The sequence below is a fragment of the Glycine soja genome, chromosome 10, assembly GCF_004193775.1.
Source record: "Glycine soja cultivar W05 chromosome 10, ASM419377v2, whole genome shotgun sequence".
NCBI lineage: Eukaryota > Viridiplantae > Streptophyta > Magnoliopsida > Fabales > Fabaceae > Glycine > Glycine soja.
Window position 1 is genome coordinate 43820540 of NC_041011.1, and position 11792 is coordinate 43832331.

At 31.3% G+C, this 11792-nt stretch overlaps 1 protein-coding gene across 3 annotated transcripts; it reads left to right on the forward strand.

Moving 5' to 3' along the window:
* The first annotated feature begins 1170 nt into the window (after positions 1-1170).
* LOC114370586 (tuberculostearic acid methyltransferase UfaA1-like) lies at positions 1171-11010 on the forward strand. 3 transcript variants are annotated; one of them, XM_028327983.1, is made up of 24 exons: positions 1177-1546; positions 4097-4314; positions 4667-4772; positions 4855-4956; positions 5068-5127; positions 5274-5352; positions 5522-5669; positions 6070-6193; positions 6306-6486; positions 6698-6726; positions 6900-7048; positions 7536-7638; positions 7812-7907; positions 7995-8050; positions 8136-8259; positions 8776-8838; positions 8955-9014; positions 9097-9258; positions 9390-9463; positions 9549-9642; positions 9831-9967; positions 10055-10135; positions 10233-10338; positions 10703-11010. In XM_028327983.1, exons 1-24 carry the CDS (start codon positions 1373-1375, stop codon positions 10757-10759), a joined length of 2583 nt encoding a protein of 860 aa, XP_028183784.1. In that variant the 5' UTR covers positions 1177-1372; the 3' UTR covers positions 10760-11010. The 3 variants fall into 3 exon arrangements, 2 of the variants coding, with proteins under 2 accessions (XP_028183784.1, XP_028183785.1); XR_003657874.1 differs by lacking the exons at positions 10233-10338; positions 10703-11010 and having other exon boundaries at positions 1171-1546; positions 9814-9967; XM_028327984.1 differs by lacking the exons at positions 1177-1546; positions 4097-4314; positions 4667-4772; ... (4 more) ...; positions 6070-6193; positions 6698-6726 and having other exon boundaries at positions 6379-6486.
* The last annotated feature ends 782 nt before the right edge of the window (positions 11011-11792 follow it).

Below are 11792 nucleotides of genomic sequence, written 5' to 3' on the forward strand. Positions count from 1 at the left end.
TCTATTTACACTTTTTTTTTTAACATCAAGTTCTAATTATGAATACGTTAGAGAAAAAAATGTTTTTAAACGAAAAAGATAAATTAAATAATGCTAACTAATTTTCTTAAGAGTTTAATAATTACACACTTATATGGTTATTCAATGAAAAATCATTATGACTTTTAAGATAATTATTATAAAAGTTAAATCTATCTTCTAGTATTTGTTCATGACTATTATACTATAAAAAACTTTCAAATTTTCTTTAATTTTATTTTATATCACCATCTGTTAGACTCTTAAAGAGGTGAAGACATTGATGTATTTTATTAATATTTATTAGTGTTTTTTAGGTTGAAGTTCATGATTGTCTCTTAATCAGTTAGATCACTAATCCTACTTATTGTGCATGACTACAGCTGACCTAAAAAAATTACATATGGTAAAATTGAATTCAAATTTTTCAATTAAATAAATTGTTTTCTCACATATTAACACAATAAATTTTATACCACTACATCAAAGAATCATTATTAAAGTGATTCATCTATTTAGATGTTTTTATATTTATAAAAACAAATTGCAAGTAAATTTTAGAATAAAATTTTTATTCAACCACCAAAAGTTTTTCAACTGGGAATAAAATTTGATCTCATAATTAATTATCTAACGTAAAACTAAAGATGTACTCACATTTTTGTGCGTACAAATTTAAATATCAAAATAGGAATTGAAGTATCTCCTTCTAACCACGTTGGTAAATTAAATAAACAAAGCACATGTCAACTAATTAAAAACTAAGAAACGAATCATTCCTCAAAAACTGAACAATGCAATTCACGCAACATTTAAGAAAGCAAATCGTTCCTTGCATTTAAAATATGTGAGCAAGGGAACATCTACATCGGATACTTGTTTGAGAGACCTTATTTTCTTTCAATGTTTTCCATTTTGCAGTTTTGTCTGAGCCGCTGAAGAAGATAAGAGATGAATGATTGTTGAAGATGCAGAACTTTCTAGGACAATAAAAAATTAATTTTTCTAGTCCCGTCCAACTCATATCATATGTGTGCATTAATAATTAATTATTTAGACAAAAAGATTACTAATATTTATTTATTCATTTTCAAGAACAACGTTTAACTTGAATAGGAATCAATCATTATTATGAATTTAGTACTTTCCACTTGCAACTCTCTTGTAAGTGGACCTTTGAGTTCCACGTATGTGTAGAATCCATCCATTTCAGTAGACTTGAGTACCCTCATTCTTATTAAAGGGTCTTTTGGCTTTGTCTATATATACATTTTCAAATTGCGGCACTTGAAGAGTGAAGGGTTGAATATTTTTGGTTCTTGTTACATAGTGAATTAGATAATAGAAAGCAAAAATGAGAGTTGCAGTTGTTGGTGCTGGAATTAGTGGGTTAGCTTCTGCTTATGTTTTGGCCAAAGGTGGAGTGAATGTGGTTCTCTATGAGAAGGAGGATTCTTTGGGAGGACATGCTAAGACTGTGAATGTTGATGGGGTTGATATTGACCTTGGTTTCATGGTCTTCAACCGGGTAAGCATTGCAATGGCTTTGTTTTTGTTTTTCTTGTTTTGCTCTTATTCAATTGTTGAACACACTAGCTACTTGTGAGGATTTAGTTTAGCAACTTCAAAATCAGTCATACATTATCCGAAACTGTAAAAGGGCTTTTTTTGGATGTTTTAGTTTTCTTGTAAACTTTGATTCTCTTCCATGGAATGTGAGTGTTAAGATGTTGTTGTTGGAGTTTACGCGAGTGTTCGGGATAGAGCTATTAGAATGAGAAGTATGTTCAGATTTTCAAGGATTAATTTAGAAAGAGATTAGTAAAAAAAAAAATATATTCAAAATTTTAAAGATGGTTCTAGAAGAGGAATTAGAAAAATGAGACTTCTATTCACGATTTCAAAGACGAATAAGCATTGTTGAATTTATATGCTCATTTCTGATGAATGTGGTATGAAGCCATTGTTGTTTTAATTCCTTAATACTAACTTTATTCATTTAGCAAAGGAAAAGTATGAACATATACCGTATTTTGGGTTGTAGGTGGAAATTAGAGAAAGATTGAGAGAAATTTGATCGATATAATAAAACGTAAAAGGAAGAAAAAAAAATGAAAATGAAGTGAAAGAAAAGTTAGGTGTATGTTAATAATACTAACATTTTAGCCTAAATAACGTATACACCGCTGACTGGCCTAAATTTGCTTAGATAATAGTATTTTGCAGAATACCGATTTGTACTTTGTAGTGTTGGGTGATGTTAGCCACACCTGACCGTCACTTATTATATTCCCATTCAACAGCATACATGTCCTATTTGTGAGCATTCATTTCTCCATATGTATTCACATTTAATTTCGGTTTCTTAAAAGCTTTTTTTTATACTAACGCCTTCTAAAAATTAATGTCGAATTAATTAAATATTAATTGACCTTTTGAAAAAATAAATATTAATTGGTTAGAAAGAAAATCTTTTTTTCTATTTAATATTTAATTTATTACTTTAATTGACCATTTCAAAAAATTAAATATTAATTTATTATAAAGAAATTTTATGTATCAACAACTATAAATATGTTATCTTACTTATATATATATTTTTCAAATTTTGATATAAAAATAAGAAAAGTAATATAATTATTTACATTATTTCATACACAAATTTTTAAAATAATAAAAATAGTATTCTTATAATTATCAATGAATTATGAAATACTAGAAGATCTCGAATCAATTCAAACAAACTCTCCAAAATCAGTTCATATGAATGTTTTTATTCAAAATGATTATTTTTCATACATAATCCTAGATTAGCTATTACACCAAGAGACCAAGTATTATTTTTCAATCAATATTAGAGTTTTATTTAAATAATATTTAAAATAAAGACTAATATAAATCAGGAAAGTAAAAGTCTAATTTTATTGGAAGAAATCAAAACACCCACGTGAGAAACGTAACTATATGGATAAAAAAACACTCACCAAACTATACTTAAGTTGTTCACCTAACTTTACTCCTCAATGGGCCCCACCTGTGGTCCTAATGTTTACTTGTCTAGTTTCTATCGGGCTCTGAGATTCGTTTGGACCTCTAGATATTGTGAACTCGAGGGACTGAACATTAGTACTTTGAGTGCTTTCAGTAAGGAAAATTATAAATCGACACTCTTTATGTTAGTTAATACCTAGAAAGATTATATATATATATATATATATATATATATATATATATATATATATATATATATATATATATATATATATATAAAATAAGTGATATGATATGATAGGAAGAAAAATAAAAGGTGTTAATTGGATATAAAAAAAATAGAAAATATATTTTGACACCCGAGTGGGTAGCACTTGAGAGAGACGAAGAAATATAAGTGATTGATAATATTGATGATATGATCTAATAGGAGGAGAAAAAACAAAGAAATGAGAGTTGTTGATAGGGTGTTTAAAAATTTTGGGTGTCAAAATCACCACTCAACAAAAAATATAAGTAAAAGAAAAGAAAAGAAAAAGAAATTGTCAATCTGTAGCATTATATAACCCAGATGGAAAGCTGTTTACAGTGGTAAAAAATAGGTGATAGAATTTTTAATATGAAAATGGTGTATATCTATAATGTAGCATTCCTCTTGATGAAAGAATTTGATTAAGGTGATGCTCACAATTTTTAGATTCACAACTACAGATTTGTCTACATTTAAACTTTATTGTGAAATAAATTAACTGCTTAAAACTTAATGCAGTCTCGTCAAAAGTTATACATGTAGGGTTGTTTATTATTATTATTATTATTAAAGCAACAATGATCCACATGAAAGACCTAATTACTAGTTTGGATTTTGTTTAAGGATAAATAATTGATATTCTTTGGACTCCAAAAAAAAAAAAGACATAGTCATAGACACAACCACATATGAAGCATCAGTATTATTAGTTAAAATGTTAGGCATTGAATGCATTCTTTGTATTTTGAAACTGATTGATTTTATATCATGAAATGATTACAGCAGTGTTTGTGAGGCTAAATATTTACTGACAATGTAACATGGATTATTGAACAGGTCACCTATCCTAATATGTTGGATTTTTTTGAGAATCTTGGAGTTGACATGGAATTATCAGACATGTCTTTTTCTGTAAGTTTAGACAAAGGCCGTGGATGCGAATGGGGAAGCAGAAATGGTTTGACAAGCTTGTTTGCACAGAAGAGGAATGTACTGAATCCTTACTTCTGGCAAATGATAAGGGAAATTGTCAAGTTCAAAGATGATGTTATTAGGCAAGTTGGTACCTACTATAGTTAAAGTTAAATCTTTCTTTCAGTGTTTGATTGTCACTTTTCCAGTGAACTAAGAAATAATAAATCATATACATCTCCAAATTGATGATGCATTTTGTTTCTAAGAGTTACATAAACAATCGGTATCCCAATTATGAGCTTTGGATAAATTTGTCTATAGCTCAGCTTTCTCTGCCCTGCATGTTGAATTTGAGCTCAACAGCAAAATGTTCAAAGTTGTGAAAAACACTAATTGGAAGTGTATACTGCATAGTAGTCTTCTTCCTATTATCCTGAATAACTGAACCCTGATCAATTAGTTGGCCTTGTGTTTTCCAATTTTGCAATGCAGCTATCTTGATATGCTTGAGAATAACCCAGATATTGACCGCAACGAACCTCTAGGGGAATTCATCAAGTCAAGGGGTTACTCAGAATTATTTCAGAAAGCCTATCTTGTGAGTTCAATGATGTCACCTGTATTTTCTATGTATATCAATTTTATGCGTAGTGTATATTTATAACTTCCAATGCCTATAGATTCCAATTTGTGGTTCTATCTGGTCCTGCTCTTCTGAAGGAGTTATGAGCTTCTCTGCCTTCTCAGTTCTTTCATTCTGTCACAACCACCATCTACTTCAGGTAGTAGCACAATTGAATCTGTTCCAGATTTATATTGTGGCATATAATCTAGTTCTATAATCCAAATAACTAAAGATTACTTATTGATTCCCTTGATCCTCCTCTCTGCAGCTCTTTGGCAGACCACAGTGGCTAACTGTAAGATGGCGGTCACAAACTTATGTTAATAAGGTGCGATTTTGTCGATTATCATGCAGAGTCTTTAGGCCTGTGTCACTTGGGAAGCAGTTTTCAGTGTCACTCATACAAGAGATCCTTCAACGTGAGCTATAAATCATTTTGTGTCATTAACTATTAATTATTTGTTATAAAATCAGGTCAAAGAAGAGCTTGAGAGGGAAGGTAGCCAAATAATAACTAATCGTGAGGTTCAGTTGGTTTCGACATCTGAAAAAGGTTATTAACTAATCCATCTGTTGTTACTCTTTCAATTCCTTCCTCTTCAGAAAAGGAAGGTGAATTCGATCTGATAGATTGGCATGTGCATCGCCTTTTTTTTCAAATAATAATTATATATAGACTAAGTAATGCTGTTCTAGTAACAATGTTAGAAAAATTATTGCAGAATGTGTTGTTCACTGCAAAGATGGTTCTGAAGAAATGTATGATGGATGCATAATGGCAGTGCATGCACCTGATGCCTTGAGATTATTAGGAGATGAAGCAACATTTGATGAGCGAAGAATACTCGGAGCTTTTCAATATGCTTACAGGTAAAATCCATTCTAATATTTCTAATTGTTGGCCACCCTCCTCTCAGGGAATAAGATAACACAGATTGTAGTGATTATATTTACAATTGAAGTATTGATCAAATGCATGTATAACGTATCTTTGTTTTATCATTTTCGTAGACTCAATAGAGTTGACGTTGGATAATAATGCTTTCATCAGCATGTTATCACACCAAAGGATGAAAAACAATCTTAAATTTATTCTCTAAGGACCTAAATCAGAAATTTAAGTATTATAAGCCTGGATGCAATGGTATACGTTTATGTCATCATATATGTTAATGACAAACATATATGAAGATGCAAAAATCAAGAATCTTTTGTCATCTATATTCAAAAAAGTCCAAAGTCACAATTATTCTTGGATCTGTGTTGGCAGTGATATTTTTCTTCATCGTGACAAAAATTTAATGCCCCAAAACCCAGCAGCATGGAGTGCATGGAATTTTCTTGGTAGTAACAACAACAAAGTTTGTCTGACATACTGGATCAATATTCTTCAGGTTGGCAAATTTTCATATAAAAGCATTGATCATAAGTGAACGGTCTTAGGCCTATTCTAACTAAAGTGAGTAATGGACAAACTTGTTGGTTAATCTTTATTCTAATTTGCAGAATATCAAAGAAACAAGTCAACCCTTTCTTGTAACTCTCAATCCAGATCATATACCAGAAAATACCTTGCTTAAGTGGTCAACTGGCCATCCAGTCCCATCGGTTGCTGCATTCAAAGCTTCATTAGAGCTAGACCATATTCAAGGGAAAAGAAAAATCTGGTTTTCAGGGGCCTACCTAGGTACATTCCTGCATATTGTATTGACAAACAAGATAACTATTAATAATTATGGCAGTACTAGCTTCCATAAACCCGCTTATGCCTACGAAATTATGTATATCTAATCTCCATTATTTTTAGAAACAACCTCTATTAGGTCGGGGAATTTGTATGTACTTCAGATATACCAGTGATCTAAATAAATAAGAGGAATTTATGTGTGCCTTTTCAGGTTATGGATTTCATGAAGATGGATTTAAGGTAGTTAAAGCTAAGTTTATATAATGAAAGAAGAAATATAGTTTTCACTGAAAAATATTTCTTTGAATAGTTTCCTTAAAGTGGCAATATATTAAGTCAGTTAATTTTCTTACAAATTGTCATCAACCTGTTGAAATGAAACAAAAAACTTAACTATAAGATTGAACTTTCAGGCTGGCATGATCGCAGCACATGGCCTTCTTGGAAGCTGTTGTGTCCTTCAAACCAACCCAAAACACATGGTACCTTCTTGGAAGGAACTGGGAGCACGCATTTTTGTGACTAGATTCCTGAGTTACTATATCAATACTGGTTGTTTAATGTGAGTTGACTTGAATTCTCTCAAAAAAACAAAAAAGTATCATAACATATGCTTGATGTTAATATACCAAGATGTATCAGGATAATACATGTTTAGTAGTGAGCACACCTAAGTGATTTAGAATTATACAAGCTTCAGTTACTCTTTCAAGTTGGTAATATATTCATTCAATACAAATGCAAGTTGAATTGGACTTGAAAAAATAAAAATAAAAATGAATAATTGGAATTCATTTAGACACAGGATGTTTGTTTACAAGCATGGTGATTCCAAAAACAATAAGAGGATCTATTGAAATTTCTATTTATGAAAAAACAATAATAATCGTTTACTTTGATATAATGCTCTTGGCTGATCTTAGCTTCTTTTTTTTATTTCAAAGCTTGACAATAACTAGGTCCAAAATATATCATCTACTTCATCTTCTATGGATTTGACTAGTAAAAAATGATACAAGTTAGTGGTGCATTTACCTTGAGGCATACAGGTTATTGGAAGAGGGAGGAACAATGTTCACCTTTGAGGGAACTGGAAAAAACTGCGGTCTGAAGAGTGTTTTGAGAGTCCACAATCCACAATTTTATTGGAAGGTAAATACTCTTAATTTCACATTTTAAGTTTCACATGAACTATGATTATTGATTGATGTCATTCTAGCTGTGGTGGAAGTGACAAGATATGCTTATCTTTGTCAATGCAACTCTAAAATTAAGTAGCTGGCATGACAAGGAACTAAAACTTATCATTTGTACGTATTTTTCAGGTGATGACACAGGCAGATTTAGGCCTTGCGGATGCATATATCAACGGGGACTTTTCATTTGTTGATAAAGATGAAGGTCTCTTGATTCTTATTTTGGTAAGCATTCCCATCAGAATCTTACAGCGAGTTGTCTCTTTGAGACTCTACACTTTACTTCCATTTACCTTAGCATTTTTACTGCAGATTCTCATAGCCAACAGAGATTCAAATGCATCCAATTTAAAACTGAAGAAGAATAGGTAAGTGGATATGATGAGTTGAAGACTACAGTTACATACTATTAATTATGTTGGCATATTAAACTTTTTTGTTTTATGCCTTTAGAGGTTGGTGGACACCAGTTTTCCTTACATCTGCTTTGACATCTGCAAAGTTCTTCATGGAGCATGTTTCAAGGCGAAATACTCTCACACAGGCTCGCAGGAACATCTCTAGACATTATGATCTGGTATGAAGATCATCAACTACAAAGATACCTAGATTCATGGACTTTCCAGGATTAAATTGCAGCAAGTACATATTAATATTATCCAAAAATATAAAGTAGTGTGAGCATATAACTAGTTACGCACAATCACAAGAACGTCAAATGAAATTTTCTTTATCAAGAAAGTTATGTTACAGACAGTAGTCAATAGTCATACATAGGAGATCTACTACATACATGACTAACACGGGGGTATATCTTCCAATGGATTGGATCTTTCTTTTGCCTTGGTGTAATTTGAATAGAGACAAACTCAATGCTTCAGTTACAGTTTAATAGTTTATATGTTGTGAATAGCATATACAGTTTGTTATACCCCAATGTCAGCTACAATTATTGCTTGACACGGAAGTCTTATTAAATTTCTCAATTGCTCTCCCTTTTGTGTCAACATTTAATTTATACATATTCCATGGTTTTTTTAGAGCTGACACTAAATGAACAGAAGCTTACAATTTTTCTTTGGTCTGTTTCTAGAGCAATGAACTCTTTGCGATTTTCTTGGATGAAACAATGACATACTCATGTGCACTGTTCAAGGCAAGAACAACAACTATCTGATGCTTGAGTCTGAATTTCATATTTTAAATAATTCTCCAATTTCTGCAGCAGCGCTGGTTAATACTCTTCCTTCTTTTTGTTAAACGACCTCATAGAATAAAGATGAAGACTTGAAAGATGCACAAAAGAGAAAAATCTCTCTCCTGATTGAAAAAGTAAGTACCTTTGATTGCTATTTTATTAGTATTTTAGCTGTTATCTTGCAAAAGGTCTTGTAAGAATTTTCCATCAAACAAGGCTAGGATAGATAAGACACATGAAATTCTTGAGATTGGATGTGGATGGGGAAGTTTAGCCATTGAAGTTGTCAAACAAACCGGCTGCAAATACACTGGTATCACGTTGTCTAAGGAACAACTGAAACTTGCAGAACAAAGAGTTAAAGATGCCGGGCTTCAGGTATTTACAGGCTCTTTTTTTTTACAATTTCATAATATAAAATCTGATGGATTTTTTATAAAATCAGGAAAAGCTAAATGCAATGTTAGAATTTCTCAAGTGAATTCATGCTATTTTATTCATGATTCCAGGACCGCATCAAGTTTCTTCTGTGTGACTACCGCCAATTGCCCAAGGCATATAAATACGATAGGATAATATCTTGGTGAGCTATTTATCATTTAATTTAATTTGCAGACTTGTGTGGCAATTTTCCAACACGTTGCATAACTTGTATAAGCATACTTCAGTGAAATGATAGAAGCTGTTGGCCATGAATACATGGAAGAGTTCTTTGGTTGTTGTGAATCAGTATTGGCAGATAATGGACTTCTTGTTCTTCAGGTATTTGATATATTATTGCTTCTATTTTACCCTAATTTTATTATCTGTATGGTTTTTTTTTTACGTAATGTTTAGATTAAAAAGACTTTCTAGAGAGCATGCTATACAAATGAAACAATAACAACAAGTACATTATTTTTGGTATTTGAATTACTGCTGACTATTGAAAAGATGGTTATTTTCTGTAGTTCATATCAATCCCGGATGAGCGTTATGACGAATATAGGCGCAGTTCTGATTTTATAAAGGAATATATATTTCCAGGAGGTTGCCTACCTTCTCTAAGTAGGATAACATCTGCCATGGCAGCCACATCCAGACTTTGGTACAAGTTATATGCAAATACTGAGTTCTATCAACGTGCTTTCCCTTCATTCTTTCCACTTACAGAAATGAATTTTCTTAATTGCAGCGGGGAGCACGTTGAAAACATAGGAATTCATTACTACCAAACACTCAGATGCTGGAGAAAAAACTTCTTGGAAAGGCAGAAGTATGTTATTAATTTGATTGAAACTCACTTTTGTATGTTAAATTCAAATAACTACTTACAACAACTAATTATTGAATGTTTATTTTTGTGCTGACAGTGAAATTATGGCTCTCGGATTTAATGAAAAATTCATCAGGACATGGGAATACTATTTTGATTACTGTGGTGCAGGTTTTAAGTCTCTCACACTTGGAAATTATCAGGTATATTACGCAGTTACTATTACAATCTCGGAGCAATTTGATCCTTTAAACTCACTATTCAAGATGACTTAGCATAGCCTTATGTGTCATTCTTGTGTGCTTGCCATCATCCTACAACAAAGTACCAACGTAAACTTAGATTTGTCTAAACCTGTAGTTATTTTACTGTATCTAGCTGTATAATGTAATACTGACAACAGCAATCTAGTCTAAATTTTGCTGAAATTTAGGCTAACCTTGAGTACTTAATTAACAAGATATATATTCCATTCAACATGCAGTGGCATTTATCAAAATGTAATATGTTGCTTGAAGTTGCAATTGTCACAAAATAAGTATATAATATGTTTTATGTACCATGCAGGTGGTTTTCTCACGGCCTGGTAACGTTGCTGCATTAGGCGATCCATACAAAAGCTAGACCAAAACCAGTTGACAGAACAAGCCTCACACATTCTACCAAATTACATTACAGGATGGGGCCATGTATCTATCTCCTTTCTTGATAATTAATCTCTAAAGTATTTCTTCTTTCAGTATACATCTCTTGTACATTGTTAAATTATAGGAGCTGAAATGTGCTGCTTCGCCCTGGCAAAACAGCTAGATTGGTGAGAATTTTTTCTTGCAAAAAAATATTATTTTTTGGTGAAATGGACCAAGCTTTATTTATATGCAATTCTTATAATTTTAAAGATTTGCATAAGTACAAAATATGTAAAAATTAGGATTAGTTATTATAATTACAATAACTTTAAGAGAAGATATAAGATTAGTTTAGTGATAAAGAAAAAAAGAATGATTCTAAATTCAAATTTTTTCACTAACAATAATTTATAATTTATAAGAATTAAAAAAATAACATTTATATGAGAAAAAAATATTTAAGTCTTAAATTAAATATTAAAATAAAATAAATAATTAAATATTAATTTATCTCCCTCTTTATCTCTATACTCTTTTTGCCCTTCAAACTATTTTTTTTCTCTCTCCTCACTTCTCCTCCAAGCTCCACCCTTCGTCTATTGTTTGCCTCTCTCCCACTCTTTATTCTCTCCCATTTTCCATTATCCCATCCCCTCCCTTTCTTTCTTCTTCCATCCCAATTTTAGTCATTGTAGGATCTCCATTAACGTGTAATTCAATCATACATAACTCCAAACAAAGGATAAATCCTCGACAAAATAAATTTATTCACAACAGCTTCTCCTTGACATTGTAGCCATGGCTCATTTCTCCTCAACTAACACCAACATGGAGTGTAATCTATGTCCTCGTTACCTCCCAAGTTTGATAGGTAATAACGTCTATGAGTGACAGATCTAGACAATTTCTTTAGTGGGACAATAAAATACTCTATAATATTTTCACAGATGAAAAAATATTATTAGCTTTTATAAAATACGCAATTTAATGATAAAAAAATCAAAATATCTAACATTCTACAAATTTAA

Excerpts from the sequence above, each read along its gene's own strand:
- LOC114370586 (XM_028327983.1), top strand. The coding sequence starts at position 1,373 with ATGAGAGTTGCAGTTGTTGGTGCTGGAATTAGTGGGTTAGCTTCTGCT. Across the intron at positions 9,464-9,548 it reads TACGATAGGATAATATCTTG|TGAAATGATAGAAGCTGTTG; the intron begins GTGAGCTATTTA and ends AGCATACTTCAG. Across the intron at positions 9,968-10,054 it reads GCAGCCACATCCAGACTTTG|CGGGGAGCACGTTGAAAACA; the intron begins GTACAAGTTATA and ends TCTTAATTGCAG.